Source organism: Empidonax traillii, unplaced genomic scaffold (assembly GCF_003031625.1).
Source record: "Empidonax traillii isolate 1590-97213 ecotype Southwest subspecies unplaced genomic scaffold, ASM303162v1 scaffold232:size1090087, whole genome shotgun sequence".
Lineage (NCBI taxonomy): Eukaryota > Metazoa > Chordata > Aves > Passeriformes > Tyrannidae > Empidonax > Empidonax traillii.
In genome coordinates, this window is record NW_020955425.1 from 789769 (window position 1) to 810079 (window position 20311).

The 20311-nt window shown below is 41.0% G+C and overlaps 1 protein-coding gene across 4 annotated transcripts in view; it reads right to left on the reverse strand.

Moving 5' to 3' along the window:
- Nucleotides 1–14004, reverse strand: part of INTS6 (integrator complex subunit 6) — a 39584-nt gene extending 25580 nt beyond the window's left edge. For 2 of the 4 annotated variants that reach the window (XM_027888135.1, XM_027888134.1), the window contains exons 1-3: nucleotides 13437–13983; nucleotides 13118–13195; nucleotides 12251–12400 (exon numbers count right to left, since the gene is read on the reverse strand). In XM_027888135.1, coding sequence (XP_027743936.1) covers nucleotides 12251–12400; nucleotides 13118–13195; nucleotides 13437–13547 — 339 coding nt within the window. In that variant the 5' untranslated portion in view covers nucleotides 13548–13983. Of the gene's footprint in view, nucleotides 1–12250; nucleotides 12401–13117; nucleotides 13196–13436 lie in introns of all 4 variants that reach the window. The other 2 variants (XM_027888133.1, XM_027888131.1) reach the window with 2 other exon arrangements.
- Between the last annotated feature and the right edge of the window lie 6307 nt (nucleotides 14005–20311).

Genomic DNA, 20311 nt, shown 5'->3' on the forward strand with positions numbered 1-20311 from the left:
GAACATCTTCAGTGTCAGAGATTTCTGTGACTTCAACCTGAATGAGTAAGAGTTGAAGAACATACTCAAATTCTGTCTGTAAGGGATTAAGATCTGACAAAAACTTCATGCACAAAGAAAGCTTCTAACTCATCTCTGTCTTGCTGTCCATAAAGATTGATATATTCCCTTGATGCTGTTGATTTTTCAATATATAATACAGTTTTGCAGTGACAGTAATTCTGTCTTAGTAGTAGATGATCAGATATTTGTACAGCACACGAATTTCAAGATCATTTTGGTAGAAAGCTACAGCAACCAGCTTGAGTTTTACACAGGCTGTGTTTTAAAATCTATTACAAAGATTTCAAGTCATAAAAGAGATTTTAATGTAAACCAGAAATCTCCCTTGATGCCTGATTAATGGAAAGGTAGACACCAGATCAGTCACAAAGAGCAATCTTATGAGATAACCCAATGAAAGTCCTATTCCAGAAATTACACTACCACAAAGAAAAAGCACCCAGTGTTTTCCTGAAATGGTTGAAGGACAGCAGGAGGATTCTTACTATTAATGCTAGTCCACAAACATCTACAATATGGACAAATGTTTTCTATTATAATACTGAAATCTTCTAGTTCTCCCTGCAGTATCCAAGATGCAAGGACTTCTGCTCCGCCTTCCCTTCATGATAGGTAGCTGGAAATACTACCTCACCCACAGACAGGTTTCAGAAAGAACACAGGTAAATTAATCACCTGTTAAAAATAACCTGAAAGATTCCCTTACTATAACCGAAATAAGAGAGCTCTATGTCTCAAGGGGAAAATGACCGTCAGAGAGACAGGTGATAGTAGCAGCTTTTAGAAGCCCAAAGTGTAGCCCTCCGTAGTCCCAAGAACCATAAGGATCTTATTGCTCTATAGAAGAAATAATACAGCCACACGTAGGAGTGGATAAAAACACCAAATCTCTTCAACTGAGGGATAAGAAAAAGAAAAAATGCTGAAGTCTTGACTGTGCCCATAACAGTAACTATGTACTATGAAACATCAACTCTTAATACCACTGCTGATTCTCACAAATCAGAACTCACACAGATTTTTCTGTAGTTTTACCGGCATAAAAGGAACATTTAGCCAAAATAGCATATCAGAGAACCTCATCTACATTAACTTGTATTTTACTTTGCAATTGGAGCACTAGCCAGCAGAGGGGGCACAAGTTTACAAAATCTGTCCTCATATGAGGTGATTTGAGTAACAAGATAAACCTGAGGCATGCTCTATTTGCATACTATCTAAAAACCCCTAAATGTAATTTCATAACTATAAATAAAAAGTATTTAATCACTGAACTCTGATTTCTTAAAATAACTATGTTTAATCCAACAGTTGATTCATGGTTTTCTGACCCAGGGGCAGTACATATTCTATCATTCCACTTCTCCATTTGGCTGCCCATCTTTCGGAAGGCTCAGCCATAAACATCCATAAACATTCAACTCATTACATACACACTTCCCTCTTCTTTTGAAGGTCAAAAAAAAAAACTTTATCTCAAATCATTTTGTCTTTTGGAGAAAACCTTAAAAACAGAGTTTAAGAAAGTCTGTTAGATTTTATCAAGGTCTGAACTCATGCTTCCCATAACCCATCATCTTTCCCTCTAAGGAAATGGAAAATGCTGTTCAAGCAGTAATGATTTCTCCCGCACTCATTCACACTGTGAAAGTCAATGTACCAACAGCAATGATTTTACAGTAATGATGGCCACCAAGAGAGATCTTTCCTCCACAAGGTGAAGGGATTACAAAATCTAAGTTCAGCTACATACAGCTGTCCTTCTCTATAGACTACAGCAAGATTATCACAGGCAAACTAATTTCCCATATTCTAGAGAATTCTTCAGTTAACTACATTACAAATACCTAAGAGTTACTACAACATCCAAGACACATACCAGTTTCTTATGTGGAATATCTGTGAAGGATTATGAGATAGTTACACGGTTTTCACTTCATCCCTTACTGGCACTACAGATTAGCAGTAGATGGAAATTTTTACACACAGTTAGGACATTTAGTGGCATGAAACTTTCTGTATTTCAGGCAACTAGAACAAATCAGTTGCAGGTTCTTTAAAAAAAGAAAGTCAGCAAAAGGCTTGCAAAGCAGAACAAAATTGTAACAGCAGACTTTTTCTAAAGCTGACTCAGAGATCAAACTCTTCAGTACATCAGTTACAGAATATAAGAATGAAGGGAGAATTCTTGAAACAACCATTATTTTCATAACAAAGGTTACCTAAGTTCCATTTAAGAAAAGAAAATTTAAGGTACTTAGGAAAATAAATGGGATGAAAAAAGAAATTTGCTTCTTCGTATTTTGGTCCCAAGCATTATTTTCAAAAATCTTTACAAAAATAACTATTCATGGCTTCAGTTAACTACTGATCCTCCAAACATACACCATCTTACACTAGCCATGCCCAGTCTGAGAGCTGCTAAGTAAAAACCAAAGAACCAGTCAGATATCATTTCTACAATTAGAAATACTAGAGACAAAACATCTGAATTGCACAAGAAAAAAGACAACCCCATTTTCAAAAGTAAAAAAGTCACAGAAATATATTTAACCATATCAGCTATTAGCTTTGCTTGAGCTTGCAAGTGTGTGTCGTATAGGAAATGACTTCATTGCACATCCATCTTGAAACACGTAACAAGAAAACTCTGTGCTTGGTATCATTTTTATAGATGCTCATAACTTTACTCATTCTGGGTTTCCAAGTCTGGCACTGAATGTACTGCTTAAAGACTATTTAATTGTGCAAATTCAGTCATTTTGGAATTCTCTCAAAAAGTCTGTGCCAAAAACAAAACCAAAACTAACACACACACACACAAAAAAGGGCAACTCAAAGCAGCCTGAAAAGGAGATTCAATGCAAGAACTGATCATCTGGAATACAAAATCTCCATATCAAATCATGCACATGTGAAGACAGAAGGTGTGTGTCAAGGAGACAGTTTAAGACTGTTCATGTTGAACATGTTGAAAGGAATGATGAATGCATGATAGAATTTACTTAGGCATCAAGCTTAAAACCTCAAGATACCCTGATGCCTTTTCGTGCATAAATCACAGAAGTCCCAACATTACTAAGTGAGAATTTCAAAAAATTTCAGTTTAGTATATAGGTTTGTCCTGTTTCTTTCATTTAAGAACAGATTTAATTGAGTTTTAAATATCATATTATATAAGTAAAAACTGCTTGATTAACTTCTAAGTGCTTCAATTTAGATAAGGTCTAAATTGCTAAGTTTCAAAAACAATTTAGTCCTATCTTTCACAATTATAAAAAAGGAAAACATCATAAACATTTCATATATAATGAATTGCAGCAAGTAAACAAACGGTGAAAACCAGCATTGAAATGGAGAAAAAGCCACAAAAGTTTGAAACATTTAAGTACTTACATGACAGATATATGTTAATCCCACAAAGGAAAGAACTTTAGCTCTCTGAAATTAAATTAATTGAGCTATATAAGCAGCAAAAGCAACTGTGATCACAACTTAGACCTTATTTTTAATGCAGTGGAAATTGTCAGTTAAAGAAAAAGATGTACCTTATCAGTTAGTTACAGATTAGTAATTGAATCACTATTTCAATCATGTGAAATTGGATCAATCCACCAACAAATCCTTGCAGTTTTCGAAGTTATTTGAGTGAATATAGTAGATGCAAGTTGCTAAAAATAGGTTGTATTTGAGCTTTTATAAACTTTTTTTACAAAAGATAAAATAATCAACCATACCAAACATAACTTTAAAGTCCAAAGACTCTGGGTTCACGATGATTTTGCTCATACTTCCTAAAAATATTTCTGAACATTTTATTCCAAATATAACTGACCTTGTCAAGTCCTGGATCAAGTCCCTAATTACAGCTGCCTTTCAGCTTCACAGCAATGACTTTACATAGCTGGTCCTGGCTCAGTCAGTGCAATTCACAGTGCTAAGCCAGGTCTCTGTTCTCCATATACTGGAGAAAGGTAATGAGTCCTACAGTTGCCAACATGCTGAATAGGGAAAACACACAAAAACCAAACAGTACAAAAAACAAAACAAAACACACCCAACCAAAATACATACCACCAGTGGGAAAAGACAGTTGTGCACAAAAATCTCCACACCTTTTTAAAAGGATTAACAATCCAGACAACCGACAAGCTGACTGAAAGTAGCTTATTGACCTATGAACACTGGGCAACTCTTCTGAGTAACTTTCCCGACTCCCCCACAATTCCCTCCTTGAGTTTATCACCAATAGAGCAGGAACAACTTAGATCTTTTAAAACAAACTCTGAACCACTGGAGTTGACAGTCCATCTTGATTAATCATTTCTTGATCCATCACTGACTTATTTTACTACATCGAGTCTCACTCACAGCTTGAGGCAAGTTTGGCACAACTATAAACACATGAGAGGCTGTAAGTTCCAGACCAGAGGAGGCACCTAAGTTGAAGATGTCTTATATATAGATGCACACAATCAAGTTGGCATTCTGGGATTCAAAGCAGAGGCGGGGAAGGGGGGAGGGGGGGGGCAGGAAAGGGTAGAACTGTTGAAGAAAGAGATGGCCACTTTTCACTCCTTCTGTATACAGAGCATTACAATACAATGTCACTGCCCTAAATTGATTCCAATGATAATTACTCTGGATTTGTTCAATCTAGCTTGACAAAATGCAGTGTATTCAGATAATGTATCCTAAAACATGACTACTGAATGAAAGATTAACACCCTGCTCTCCACAGGCAGTAGCAGTTAAATGTAGATGAGGAAAAAAACCCCAACTATAAATTAAGGGAAGTGGGAGTGGTTACATTGAAAAGATACCAAATGTGATTTTTCAGATGAAAGTTTCCTTGCCAGGTCAACAAGACATAAAATATTATTTTCAATTTGTATGTCACTGAATCACTGTCAAAATCCCATACCAAAAACCTCATCTGCAGTGCAGTTCCTGCTGAATCAGCCTTCTAAAAGACCTCGAAGTTCAAAGCACAGAACTGTAAGACATAATAAACATTTATCTGATATTTTAGTTACCTACCACTGCAGTACTGCAAGATCCACATTGACCATCCATGTTAGAATAACTAGAGTAGGACCAGATTTTGACAAGTTCTCTGTTCTCTCATACAACCAGAACTCTTATCTGTTCGGTGTCCAATAACAGTCATTCAAGGATCCTGAGAAGGTTAGTACCGTATCTTGCAGCCAGCAACTTCTTACCTGCCTATTTTACTTTAACCGTAAGCATTAACCTAATTTCCCTACTGGAAAATTCAAGCTTAAATCTACAGTGGACTATAGATTCATGCAAGCTAGGGCAACTTAATTTAGGCAGAGATGTTATCCCTAGAATGAAAACAAAAGGTGCTTAGATACTTGATTTCTCAGTAATGTATGACTTGAAATTGCCTATACATTTTTGAAAAATATAGCCCACTGGGCTCAACTTGATGGTATTGGAGTGATTAAATAAATCCCTTCCATCTTTTTTGTAAAATATACTGGCAATTCGGAAACCTGAAATCCTACTTGCTGTTAATATTCACAATTACAAGAGTAAAAATATACTGATACATAGAAAATACTTCACAAATGTGATATGCTTTCTAGACCTCACAGAAATACTACAGAATCATCAGAAATCTTATAGCTCACAGGTTAGTTCATCTTAAAAAAAATCAGGTATCTTTTAATACATATGAAAGATCCTACATACACATAAAACCATTACCTCCTAATGCAGCATTCATTTTTCCTTAAATGAAACTAGTCTACACTTTGGAAAATTAAAATTAGCACCGTAATCATACAATGAAAACTGGACATTTAATGAAGAGTTCTGTATTAGTTAAGATAAAATGCTCAGAAATTACATGAAATTCCAAGCTGTTACATAAACAGGTGAAAACAACTTGGAAAAAGGGACAGACAATACGATGCTAAAAATCACAACATGAAGTCTAACCACTAAGTCTCCAAGCGGTAGATGCAGATATGAGAATACTGCATAAACTAAAAGACTATGTTGTTCATGGTACAGAATGTACTTAAAGAAGAAAGCAACAGCAAGCAAGCTCTCAAACCACACAACAGTTTCGACTGAGCCTCCCCTGAATTCAAAGTCAGATACATTCAAAAGTAACATTTCTTCCCTTCAAGCTTCAGAGATATGGACTGTCTACAACAGAAAACCATGACTAAAAGTAACTATTTAATAAGAAAAGTGAAAACAACCTTAAAGAAAATAAACAGTGAAAAATCCTAGCAAAAAAAAAACACCTTGTATTTCACAAAAAAATCAAACCCCTGGCTCATTATCCATGGGTATTAGTGCTGCCCCTCTGACAACTGGTTGGGATGCAACACAAATACATTTCAAAAAGACAAGAACACTTCAGCTACAGGAGCACCCAAATAACAAAGGTTAGCATATCCAAGGAGGCTATAATGACCTGAAGCAAAAAAATGTTTCAGAAAGTCAAGCCAAGAGATAAAATTTTGGTACTCTTAACTGTCCTCAGACTTCCTCTGATAACTTTTTAGTGAATCCAAAAATATCAGTCACAGACAGACATCTATAACATCTGCTTAAGCTCTGGTAGTGCCAGCTCATCTGACAACCTAAAAATCAAAGCCACAATGAACATGTTAAAGCAATGCCCCTTTGAAATCACATTTAAATACTAAGCACTTAAAGATTCAAAGTGGTCAAAGCACATTCAGAATATGATGAAGTACCTCACTTCTTTCTGCTACGGGAACAGACAGATGAGATTGTTTTCACTTGAAAAAAATAAAGTACTTTGTATAAATTTGTATTAATTATTTAACAAATACACTGGATTAGAATTAAAAATGTGATTTTTCAGAACACTTATTATTGAGACTTTCAGTGAGTTTTGTTGTGCTGGCAAGGGTGAACAGCAAGCAGTTCCACCTCACAATGTGAAAAAACACTTCAAGAGTGCCTGCTGTAGATCTCATTAAAGGTGTTTATAAAACAAAACTAACTAAAAATTATAAAGATGCCAAGGGTGGACAAGATGGCATGTTTAAATGCTACAGCCTAAAAGGTACATATTTTTAAACCAATACGCTTAATTTCATCATGTAGCAAGTGAGAATGGCTTTCACCTGCACATCACATATAGCTCTTTGACATGAGCAGGCATATAGGTTTATGTTAAAACCATTTTTATTCCACAAAAGACTGTGAGAAATCGTTTCTTATATATATTTCTGCCATGCTTAAGCTTGCTTTCTGTTTACTACTCCCATTTGGTTTTACTGGGGAATGGAAGCAAAAAAAAAACCAGAACAGAACTACTCTAGAAGTGCAAACCTCTGCCTTTACCAACGTAAGACCTGTGCAACTTTGCCAACACGACACAAAGCAAGAAATGCTAACCTAAACTTTGGTTCCAGCTTCGGAGGCAGACTCAACAAAGGCCATCTCAGTGCAGTGTTTATGATCCCACAACGCTGAGACACAAGTCATGCTCTAAGGACTTTTGAGAGCAAGGAAATTCAGTAACGATCCCCCAAAAACTATCAGGAAAATAAAACTGTTCAACAACTTGAAGAAAACAGAAAATCACTGCAAAAACAGAAGGCAGTCCATGTCAAGGGACAATATTTCACATGTGATTGTTTTGGGTTTTATAAGCTTAGGAGATCCCAGACATGGATAAGCACATAAGCAAGGAGTCAGTCTACAATGTGTGACTTACAGCTGTCTTGTGCCTTCAAGGATGATTAAACTTGATCTCCTAGGTATGCTATTTACCTGTATTTGGAATACTGTAGAACTTAAGTCATTATGGCAAAGCATGCTGATCTATACAGACCAATGTTAAGTTCTACTGTGTGAGCACATCAACAATTCTGCTACCGTAGCTATGAATGTGTCTAACCATGTATTTAGAGAGAACTATGAAGTAGCAGTTAACCTAGGTTTGTATTGTTTGATGGTCATGTCACATGAATAAAACACCTGGAAAAAACTTAAAGGTTTTTAAAACAATGCCAATGATACAGGATACCTTTCAACTTCCATGTCAGAAATATCTCTTTCCAGACCTCAGCATATTTTTAAGTTCTCAAAATACTCTTAATCAGTTGAATTCCATTTGGATTCTAGTTTGTCTCAATATTTCTTAGTCATACTTCTGTTCATATGTGAAATGCACCATAGGAAAAAAAAAGGCTTTCACTAAGACTGCACACAGCCTGGTAAGTCATCCAAACAGTTTCACGCATTAGTCTAACTTCAGACAGCATTGTGAATGAAAAATACTTATCCTAAGTCCACTTGCATTACAGAAGCGTTATGGTTGACTATTCTGTTGCAAAACAACTAAGTTAGCATGAGGGTTTTTACATCAAATTTCTTACTGAAAAACACTCTATCTGCAGTATTAAAACAAAATTTTACCCCCCAAAAAATCTGTAAAAATACCTTGATATATCAACTCAACCACCTTGAAATCCACTCAGATATGTGTCTTTTAGCCTCTCAAAGCTTATTCTATACAATACTGCTGAAAAAGACAGGAGACCTTCATTCCACAAATAATGAGCAAGGGTATCACACGGGGTATCAGAAAATCAGAGCTTTAGCAATTTCAAACATCCATCACTCTAGTTTCATCAGTGCTATGTTGGTCCTTTGCATGTGAGTATTAAAACTCTATTGAAAACTATATATTACCTCCTGTAGATTCAGTGCTTAATCCTCAAAATCTCACTGCCAACTCCAAATAACTGAAGTACACTGATGGTTCATTTCAACCATTTGTTTACCTTTTTACCATAACAGCAGCTACATTTTCCATGTTTTCTGTTTCCACAGAAACACAGTCATTACTATTTAACTCTTCTATCGACGATTACAAACTGCACATTTACTTCACTCACAACTATTTAGTTAAATTGTGACTATATATGTACTGCTGAACAAACCATAGCTGTAAGACTTAGGAGTATATTCTAAGAGGACAAAAAAAAAAATCTGCTAGTATTTCAGACTAAGTATTTCAGACTACCTGAAATAATAGAGAAGATTTACTGGAGAAAAATAAGAGAAGTCAATTAGCTAAGTGCAAACAGGGCTAATGAAGTACAACACTTTGTATGAGACAGTAAACGCTTCCTGAACTTCATGTGTTTAAACTGCTTTCTTCCTGAAGACATCCCAATCCTGTATTTTTTCCTAAGCTCGCCATAAAAATGCAGAAGGTGAGAAGGACTGCTATTTTTAGTGAAGGCTAAAAGCTGGCACCCTATTTGAACATTCATTCTTCTGCTATCATAATCATCACAAAGCATACTATGGGGGGAAAAGCTATTATTGGATTCAAGCAGTACAATACTGAATTTATCAATCTCAAAGTGCTGTAAAAATTAAAGAAACAGTCACCGTAAAATATGTGTACTTTCCAAAACCTTTTTGTCTTGACAAAAGCCTTCACAAAAATCTGGATCTACCAATCCTAAGACAAAGTGTTTATAAAGTCATAACACAGCATTAATAGTAGCTTTTGAAAAAAATCTTCCACATTCTTAACAATCTAAATGTACTGACAGTGTTCCTTTAAGATCTAAATGTGAGATACTGTGATCAGCTGACCCCTCGGTAACTCAATCTTTGAGTGAGTCAGTACTTATTTACTTAAGTAGTATGATAAACACTCATAATAAAAATCCAAACAATAAAGTTGCAAGAAAATACGAAGCAGGAGACTTTCTTCAATTTCAGAATGACCATTCAGCCATCACTCTTGTTCAGGATGTCAGCTGATGGAGAACTCTGGTCAACTTTGAAAGAAATCAAGTATAGGGAGTCATACTGCCATTCAAATAAAACGTTCATTCTCAGTAGGGGGACAAGATATCACAGTGTTGGGTGACGTAATCAGAGAAACCCATCAAGCTTCTACCATGTCTTGTCAGTTGCACATACAAGAAAAGTCTGTTACAATTCAAATGTGAAACAAGTGGATCTTGGCAAATTTCTTAGCAGCTTGTCAGCACACTAAAATACAAGCAAGATAGTCAAAAAATCTTAAGCCAGAAAGACTTCCCACAAAAAAAAAGGCGCTTCATAAAAGTTTGGATTTATTATGTCATGTAATACCACACCTAAGATAGTCTAAATGTTGCTTTTTTGTAAAATATCTTCTCCTCCCACTCTAAGATAATCATTCTTCAAACATCTGCCTGCTGTATTTTAGTTAACCACTAATTTGTGGTCTGAATATTTGCAGGTGCTTTAAAAAAGAATCAGCACTTGATGTTCTGAGTGAAAACTATTTCAAATGCAAGTCAGCATTCTGATCACTTTTATTTTCTTGAATTTTTAAGTTTCTCAGACTATGAATGGTTAAATACCGATTTATCTGGAGCCAATTTTAAGTAGCAGACATGAACAACAGGAAGACAGGATAAAAAGACATAGTGCTCAAAGACCAATGTGAAGTTGAGGACAGTTGACTACCCTGGATCTCACCCTGCAAATACTGGAGGCCCAATTAAGTGTTCCAGAATTCTATCTGATTTATCTAAAAAAAAAATGGTACTTTGATTAGAACAGCCAAAATGGGAACCTGTGACTTCAGCAGCAGATGACCTGGCACTTGCAATATATTCATCTATTTTTGCAGACACTAAAAAGAGTTCGGATTTCTATTTAGTCACCTGATTGCACATGTGAACACCTCTTCAACAGCCAGCTCCACATGTGGAATGGAGCAAAAACATGCATAAGCATGGGTGGGTTCAAGCCCAGAGAGACTTATAACCAAAACAGATCAAAGAAAAAGTCTTTGCTTCACAGAAAAAAATGGGATATTGCAGTAATAAACACTACCTGTGAGTTAAAACAGTCAAGACAACTCAACTGCCCACTTGATTGAATAGTTGAGCACAGCTGGTTCACTTGGAGCAAATGATTTGATGTGAATTAGAATAGTAGCAATGGGAAAGAGCAAGTATTCTGTGTACGTGCCTACCGTGGTTAAGTGTTCAAAAAGATCCATGTAGCTCATGTAACTAAACAAAAACATCAAAATATGGGGAAGATTATACACAGATGTATGAGGACAGCAGATGGTAATATAAAATATAACCATGTGTGGAACTAGCACTTTTTTTTTAGTTTCATCACTAAATTGGCATTTTAAAAATGTTTAAGCTCACTTGATCATCTAGTGGCAAAGCATTACAATGCAGCATGACAAATTTCCTTCCCAAACGTGGCATGTTATCACACAGACTCTGCATAGACTGGAAAGGGGAGGGGAAGTAAGGGACTTATGTTCACAACCGCATTTCCATGTTAAATACCAAGAGCAGTAAGTAAACCTCAGATAGTGAAGGAAGCATTACATGCAAATAGCAAACAAGAAGGGGAGATTCAAGTTATTGCATCCCACGTGAAAAATGTATGTTATACTTTGTCCAATACTAAAAACATCCTTTAAGTGAAACAAATCCAGGCTTTGATCCAGCGCCAGAAAGAACTCTGTACACTTCCTAATGCACACACTTAACCTATAGTTTCTGTCTTTTAGCAGCTCATACTAATGAGCAAAAGAATGTTGGCCCACCCCAAACGGAAGTCCTGCTTTAAAGGGATAGTTGCATTAGAGATATTTAAAAAGCACAACTTCTCAAGGCTCTGGTATAACAAGCAGGTTTATAAAGATACAGGTATGCAGAGAAATGTTGTGGTAAACTCACTGGAGATAAATGGTTTTGAAAAAGTTGTGCTCCTTCCAGTACTTTTGGACACGCAGTGTCATTACAAAAATGGCTCATCTTCTCCCAAACTGTACTTAATTGGTTATACAGCACTGTATGGAGAAAGCGAAGTTCTTATAACCATATCAGGCTCACTAGCTGAGGTACTGAGCATAGGCTTGATACAAAAAAGTTAAACTGAGAGGGTCAGCTTGGAGGCTGTGTCACAGCTTAAAAACTTAAGAGCAACTGAAGTTAAAAAAAGGTTAATTGGGTACCAAACTATGATCACCGACTATTTCTTCAAGGTATCTGAGTTCTGCTTATTTTTGAAGACGTCCCATATTGAGTATTTCATGAAGGTGCCATTTTGGACATCTAGCTAATTGCTACCTCTGGGAAGTCTGTGTTTTAAGATTTTTTTCACCTATTAACAGTCAACCTACCTGCCCATAGTTGTCTATGCCAGTTACTAATCTATTTAAGTTTAATAAATCAAAAGCTGTCCTTAGGGACTGGCCAAGAGTCGTAAGTCCTTCAGCTTGAAGGTTCTTCAGTTCATTCATAAACGTTGCGTGGTTTTCCTTCCAGCCAGCCTGCAAAGGGAAACGTGAGAAGACTTATTCTGCAGATACACATTTTGCTTTCCTGTTAGGCTACAAAGTGCCTTCCACGCTGCATGCAGCTCACCACAAATGCTAACAAAACAGAAGTTACTTTATATTTAATGCTGTTGGAAAAGCCTGAAGAGATGCACTCCTCTTAAACCTTAGAGATCCCCATCTATCAAACAGGCATTTTGCTGCACAGGACAAGTTTCTCTAAAGTCACCGGTGTCCAAATCTTGTAACTATTTACACTACTCCCCCAGAGCCCTTTCCAGATGGAAGCCAACTACACTGTGAAGTGACTTCCAACAGGTTCACCGTCCTCTGTCATGTGGACCCACCACCCCCTTCCCCCGCGCGCTGCGTCCCCTCCCTTCCCGGCCCCGGCGGGGCGAGGGAAGTGCCCGTCCCCTTCCGAGTCCGGGCTCTCCGGGCCGAAGCCGGTCGTTCCCCCGGGCTCGCCCCTCCGCTGCCGAACTCTCCTTAGAGTTGCTGTCACTTCTCCCAACTTGAATAAATATCCCCCACAGTTCATTGCTGCTCGCACACACCGCACAGGGGAGAGCGTCGGCCATGTTGATGTCAGCGCCGCCGCCGGAGCCCGTGTGTGCCGCGCTGCCCGCACCGCCGGCAGCCGCGCCGAGGCGGGCGGGGGGCGGCGGGGCCGGAAGGAGGCCGGGGAGGAGGGGGGTGAGCGGGGGTTACCTTGATAGCGTAGGGAGGCTCCTCAAAAGTGACCAGCATGTACCTGTCTCCCCTGCTGGCCGGGTCCCGGGCTCGGAGCTACGGTACGGGGGACAAAGCAGAGGGTGAGCCGAGAGGCGGCGCCGCCGCCGAAGCCCCCTGGCTCAGCTCGGCCCGGCCCTCCCCTCCCTCCCTGCCCGCACACACACGCACTCGCTCTCTCCCGCCCTCGCCCCGCGCCCCCGGCCCAGGCAGCCCCCCGCTCCCTGCCGCCCCCTCCCCTCCCCGAGCAGGCACACTCCCTCTCTCTCGCCTCCTCTCGCAAGGCAGAGCCCGGTACCTTCATGAAAGTCTCTACAGCGCCTTTGGCTATGTCCAGATAGGTGGTGCCCAGATGGGTGCGCTGGTTCATGGAGGCGGACGTGTCTATCAGGAAGAGTAAGATGGGCATAGTGCGGAGGGGCCGGCGGCCGGGCGGCTACATGGACAGCGGGCGGGGGGCTGAAGGGAGAACCGTTGGGCGGGGTGGGGGGGGAAGGGGGAAGAGAGAGAAGACGGGGAACGGGAGAGGAGTAAGTGGCTGTGAGTGCTGTGCACGGGGAAGGGCGCCTCCCCGCTGCCCCTCTGCCGAGGCGGGGGGGAAGGGGGGGCAGCCCTGCCTGCCCTGCCCTCCTTTGTGTGAGGGGCCTGCTCAGCCCAACACAGGCTGGTTTGTGAGGGAGAGGCGGATAGGGCTGCGCTGCTGGCTAACCTTCCCCCCACCACCACCTTCGTCCTCCTCTACCGCCGCCCGCCCTCCCCTCCCCCTGTTGATGTTACTCAGAAGTTTCGGGCGGAGCAGCCGCAGCCCCGCCACCCCGGCACTTTCTCGCTCTGACTGAGGGGCTTCCTCGCTCGCCGCCCGCTTTTAAGACACCCTGGGCAGGTCGGGCCCCGCCCCTCGAGGACACGTTCCTGCCCCACGTGATCGCATTCCGGCCCCGCCATAGGGTCGCCCGTACCCGCCTCGTTAGCATATTCAAATGAACGGGGCGGGGCGGCCGCGGCGGCCGGGGGAGCGGGCGGCGGGAGGGCGCAAGCGCAGCTGCAGGGGACGGGGGGGCGGCCGGGCGGGGGACACGGGGCAGGGAGGGGGGCGCCGGCCCTCGGAGGGACGCTCTGCAAGGGCGTTTTCCATGGACAGTCTCCATGGGCGTTCTCTATAGGAACACTCTCCAGGCAGCGGAAATATGGAGGGTCAGCGCGGGCGGGGGGGACGGTGGGCTCTGCTGCCGCCGCCCCCCCGGCCGGGCTGTCCCGAGGGCTGCAGGGTGGCGCGTCCGGCGGGGCAGCGCCCGCCCCGGCCCGGCCGCTCGGGAGGGCGGTGTCGCGGCCCCGCGGGAGCGCCGGGCCGGGGCGGTGATTCCGGCACTGGCAGTTTGTCCCCGCCGCGAGCGGGTGGGTGAGTCACGGGGGTGGGAAGGAAGGACGGAGGGAGGGAAGGGGGCGGGCGCTGCCCCTCGCCCCGTCTCCGGGCGCCGCCTTTCTCCTTGAGGCTGCGGGAAGGTCCCAGCCTGCGCCCACAGCCGGTCCGTCCGGGCTGCCCTGTGCTGCGGCCAGCTGCCAGCGCAGCCCCTGAGGCCTGGGGCCGGTGCCGGAAGAGCGGGGAGCTCGCTCCTCAAGGGAACTTCGGCTCCTGGCAGGCACCAAATGGGCCGCCTGTCGTACCCGCTGGGTTTGGGATGTAGAAAACGGTCCAGTACCATTTTGGTGATGAATTCCCAGATACATTATCTGGCCTGTCACTACATCCTTAAAGGGGAAAAAAAATTTGGCTGGCTTTGGTTGTGACCTTTTCTCCTACGTACGAGCAGAGATTAAGGATTCTTTCATCCACACTAAGGCGCTCCAAATTTACTTCCTATAAATAATATAACTGTTGAGTGTTTCCTACCAATTAATGACGAAGATCTGTGTTCTCAGTTCTTTGGTGATTTGTTGTTGTTTTTTTTTTTCCCAGCAATTGAATCTGCTGTTTCTGCTCTCATAGCCTTGGAGCAGTAACTCCAGAGCCATTTCTTAGCATAATCTGTTCAGGAGATTGCTTTGTTTCCTATCCAAATGGTATTTTGGGTTTTTTTTCCCCTGATCCAGCTGTTGTGTTCCCACAGCCAGTGCTCTAGAAGGTATGCGACCACTGTGCTCCTTCCTTCTCCCAAGATAAAACTAGCAGCATTCTTTTTTTTTCTTTTTTTTCTTTTTTTTTTTTTTTAAGATTAATGAAAGATTAGCTTTTCTAGAAGAGAGAGGAATAGAATCACATTTCCATTACAAATTGGTATGCATGCCTTCAAGCAGCTTATTTTGGCTTTCCTGTTGGTGCTGCACCTGTGACCTGTGCCAGCGCTTCTCAGGCTTTGGAGTGAAGTCAAGGGCACTTCCTTTCAGCCAGTTCACCATTTAAGGCCATTAAGGAATCTCCAGTCTCAAGGATCCTGTGAGAGCTGGGAAGGAATCTTCGGAGTCAGTGCAGACCGAAATACAGCAACTAGATTTTTTTAGAACATAACATCTTTTACTATGAGTATTTCTCAGTGTGGATCCTGCTGGTGGCAGCCAAGCTCATGTGCACCCACTGGCTCTTGAGCTGCTTGTATCTTTCCAGCAGTTCAATGTTAGAGCTCTAGTACTGGTGCTTGGTCCCATGACCTGCAGCAAGGCTGTTCTGATGCAGGTTCTACTGTTTAATCTGAATTCCTGCTGTTAGAGGGTGCAAACCAGCAGGTGCCACAGAGGTCACATTACTGGGCTGCACTGGAATCCAGCTGCCCACTAATCCCCGTTAAACAGTAAAACATTAGAACTGTCAGAGAGCTTGGTTCATAGTAGTTTTCTCTCTACAGAGGTATTTTGAGATATCTCTTTTTTCCCTCAGCTCCCCACAGAAAGTGGGGAGGTATCTTCTGCAGCTTCTAAGGTCAGCAAGATTGGCTGCTGGTAGAGTAATAATTATCTCCCTAAGGTGGTGGGATTCAAGTTGTTATGTAAAGGCTGCAGTGCTGCTTTAACAAGTTACCCCTTGGGAGTAGTAACTTCATTTGGGAGTAATGTCGCCTGAGTGTATGATGTTGGCCTTTGATTGGCTTCCTTTTAATCTCTAAGATAGATACATTGTTCAGATGTGCCACCTTCTCTCCTATTTGTATGTTGCTGATGTTTCATTGATCATCCTTTTACATGTCAAACATCATGCATCTTCTTGTAGAGCATCTGAAAAATGGGAAACTTCTATAATGGTTCCTTCCCCAAAGTGCTGGAAAAGAAGCATTTGAGAGTCCTTGCCATACCAAGAAAATGTCATGGTGGAAGGTAGTCTGGGCCATGAAGGCTTCCTATAAATCCTGAAGGGTTGTTTTGAATTTTTAAGTTTTGTTGCCAGTAAAGGAAGAGAGAGGAGGGGAAAATGATGGTGGAATTGGTCATAAAGCAGCATGAATTCTGAATCATCTTTGAACATTGCAAGCTGTAAGCACGCTGTAACTTTTTCTACCAACACAAGAGGAAGGTGAGACCAAAGCAGCTGGTCCCACTCTACCCCTAGTCCCTCAGCCCTGGTGATTACCACTGATGGAGGAATCCCACAGACAAAACTTATACACAGTTCCAATGGGATTTATACAAGGCAAACCACTTTACTGTACTTTTCTGTATATGCTTGCTTCTTGCTGTTATCTTTTTGGCCATTTGGAACATTCAGTCCTTCCCACTCCTATGCATCTTATATTAGCTCCCTTACAGGGCAGAATCAAGGCTGGGTGTGTGTTTTCTGTGGTAGGCGTTAGTACTTTTCTGCAGGGCAATTTGATTAATATTGAGGAAGATTCTTTCAAAGACACGTAATCAACTCAAGCCTCAAGTGTGCCTCAGCCTCTTGATGCCAGTTATAATGGCTTGTATTGCCATCAGAATTGCATTTATAATTTGCTGCAAAGGAACAAAATCCTGTGATATTAGTTCTTATGCTCATTACTGGCAGAGCTGACACTGGCAGGAGCTGAGCAGGGAGAGTAGGCTGTCAGTGAAAACAAATGCATCTTTCTTTGGATTTTTTTTGTGTTTTTTTCATTGGTTGTTTGTTTTTACATTTTAACATACAAAGTTATATCACATGCATAGTCTAAATGAGCCAGTTCTATCTTTTCTCCTGAATCTAGATGAATTATTTCAGCAAGTTTCTGGCTAGAGGAATACTATTGCTGTCCTGATCATGCAAAAGATTCCAGCTACTTTCATACAGGTTTGTATTTCTTGTACATCCATGAGAAAGCATGAATAGCCGTGTATGTCTAAGATTACTCAATCTTCTGATCTTTAGAATGGGTGTTGTTCATTTGGGGATAAATGAGATAGCACTGGAAATGCAAATTTGACTTTACATTTGAATACTAAATCAGTAAACCAAAAATCAAATGTAAGTGTGAAAATATACCTGAAAGAAAATCATATGAAAAACAGTGAAGGGCATTTTTTGTATAATTTCTTGCTACTATGTTTTTCCTTGAATAGCTTCTTCTCCAAGTCAATGTTTGTAAGACTTTTGTTGTATTATCACATAGCATTAGCCTTATTTTGTCCTAAACTGCAGTCTTAAATGGAAGATGTTGTGCTAAAGACCTTCAAGCAGATCTGAGAACTAAAATTTACAGTATAAATTTCTTTTTTTTTTTTTAATTAGCTTTCTCTTTCTTAATACAGAGTATTTCCAGATCTTAGTCCAGGTTTTAATGGCACAGCTAAATTTTTCAGAGCTTCCTTCAGAATACGATTCTGTAGCCTCTTAGATTGTCATTATTTAACTTTTTTCCACTGTTTAATAGTCTTATATTTTCCTTTTCATAATTTTATATTACTGCATATTATTAAAATATATATCTTAATACGGCATTCTGAGTTTCAATTGTGTCCTTTTTAGTCTTCCTTTAGCTAAGTCCTGTGCATTCAACTTACTTGCTTTTTTCTATAAATAAAATGTTATGTGTCACTTGTCTTGCATACATGGCAATACATATTGGGGGGGGGGGTTGTTGTGTTTTTTACTAGTTTCAATTCAGTGGGTTTTGACCCATTTTTTTCCCTCTTCCTGAAATTGTTGCCAAAGAGAGATTTAATCTTATAATTCAGGTAGCCTAGGGAAACATAAAACTCATCCTAGACTGAGTAATTACTGAGAAGGCTGGGATCAGATAAGATGTAACCCCAAATTTTTTTTCAGAAAAGTGACCTGAAGATAACTGGATTCAGTTTTTTATGTATATTCTAGGACTTGAACTGAGGATGCCTATTTTTCCAAAATTTGCAGAGGCAGCTGCCTTCCCTTGAAAATGTCCACCACCTTTTAGAAGCCTGTACTTTGGCTTCCCTAGCAACAGAACACAGTGAAATTACATCCCTCTGCAGAATGATGACCTCTAAAAGAAGTGGCATTCTAGCTTCTCTTGGCCCATCTTCATAGACTGTCTCTTTTCCCTTGTCCATCCATTGGGAAACCCAGAAGATAGCCTTTGAAGCTTCCTAGGGATTTTTGTATTCCCCACCACCCACCCCTCCAGTCATCCAAATCCCTTGCTGTTTCCCAGCTCGGGAGTTGGAACTGCAGTGAACAGCAGTGTACCATCCAGGGGAAGAATAGTTAATGTGAAAATGCAAGGTGCGTTGATATAATTTGTTTTCTCACTGTGCAAACTGAACAAGGAGACTAAGTTCATAAGTGTTTATGAAATACACTGCTACTTCCAAAGAAAGTTATAGAAGTGCACAATAAGGTTATTTCAGAGGAAAATTGGATCTCTTTGAGGACCACCTGTCCTGTGACAGCAGAATTCAGTCAGGTAATGGAGAGGTTGCCAGGCACCTGAATAGAAGACAAGGAGGCTTTTGTCATTAAATAAACTGTATGTTTGATACATGCTTTGCCTTCAGTATTACTTGCCTTAGATTGAAAGGTCTTCTGAACTATGAGCTCTCTTCAGATGCATTTAACAGGGTTTAGCAGGGCAGGACCTCTCCTATTTGGTACCATGGGGAAATATTAAATCTAACATGGCAAAAGCTACTTAAAACAAACTTTTCAAAATTACAGTTGCAATAAAGTAGTACATATGAGAATTCAAATAGATTTACAGTTCTTATTTATCCTTCCTGATGTGTTACATTGCTCCTTTCCCTTGAGTTAGGATTCTGGTCAGGAATAAAAACCTGTCTCAGCTCTGGGCCTTTAAGTTTATCCTGTCTCTTGAGGATCTAAGCTGGTGTGTCAAGACCCAAAGGGAACAGAAAACACTCTCTAGCATACAAAAGCTAAGATATTTTATCTGCTCTTCCTTTTCTCCTCCCCTTCCTTCTTTCCTCTTATTTTCCATCCTTGAGATGCTGGTAGCAGCAGGCAGCAGCAGTCCATTTCATTACTGGTAACACCAGAGTTCCCAGGGTAATCTGGGTACAGTCTTCACAGCTTCCCGACAGCCACCCCCTGGCCTTGAACACAGGAGGAGTCTTCTGCATTTGACAAAACAACAGGTCTGAAGAGACCTTTGCTTGTTATGCCAGGGGGGAAAAAAATAAATCCTCTCTTGCTAGGATGGCCAGACATAATCGTTATGTCTACCGAAAAGTTTGAGGGAGATCATGTGTAGCAGTCTGCCCTGGTTTTGTTTAGCTCTTCTTGTAGCCCTGGTTAAAAGCTCCTGCCTATGTGGTAAGGGGTTAATGCATCCTCCACACAAATACCTGTAACAGTGTTGCCATGCAGGCTTTCCTCAGGGTGACAGGAATTTTTAGACTCTTCCCCCGCAACACTGCCTTTAAACGATATTTCTGATGGTTGTTACATCCCTCACGGGGAAGCTTTCCCGAGGCATTGCTGCCCCGCCTGTACCTACTGACCTGAGCAATCCCCTCCCTGTCACTCTTCCAGCGATTGCTGTTGTGCATTCCTCCAAGCATTCCTTCTTGCCTTCACTACCAAGTTTCATTAGCCCTGGAAATCATATCCTTCCCGAGGTGCTGAACCCTCCTGCACATTTCATAGCTTAGCAACGTAACTCCATTACCATGGATCCCAGACACAAGCGTGCAGAATTTATCTAACTAATCAAGCATCTAAGGGACACCAATTTCAGCTACAGTCGGCTTGGATTATAATGCACTTGTAGCTAAAAGGTAGCCTACAAGCACTTT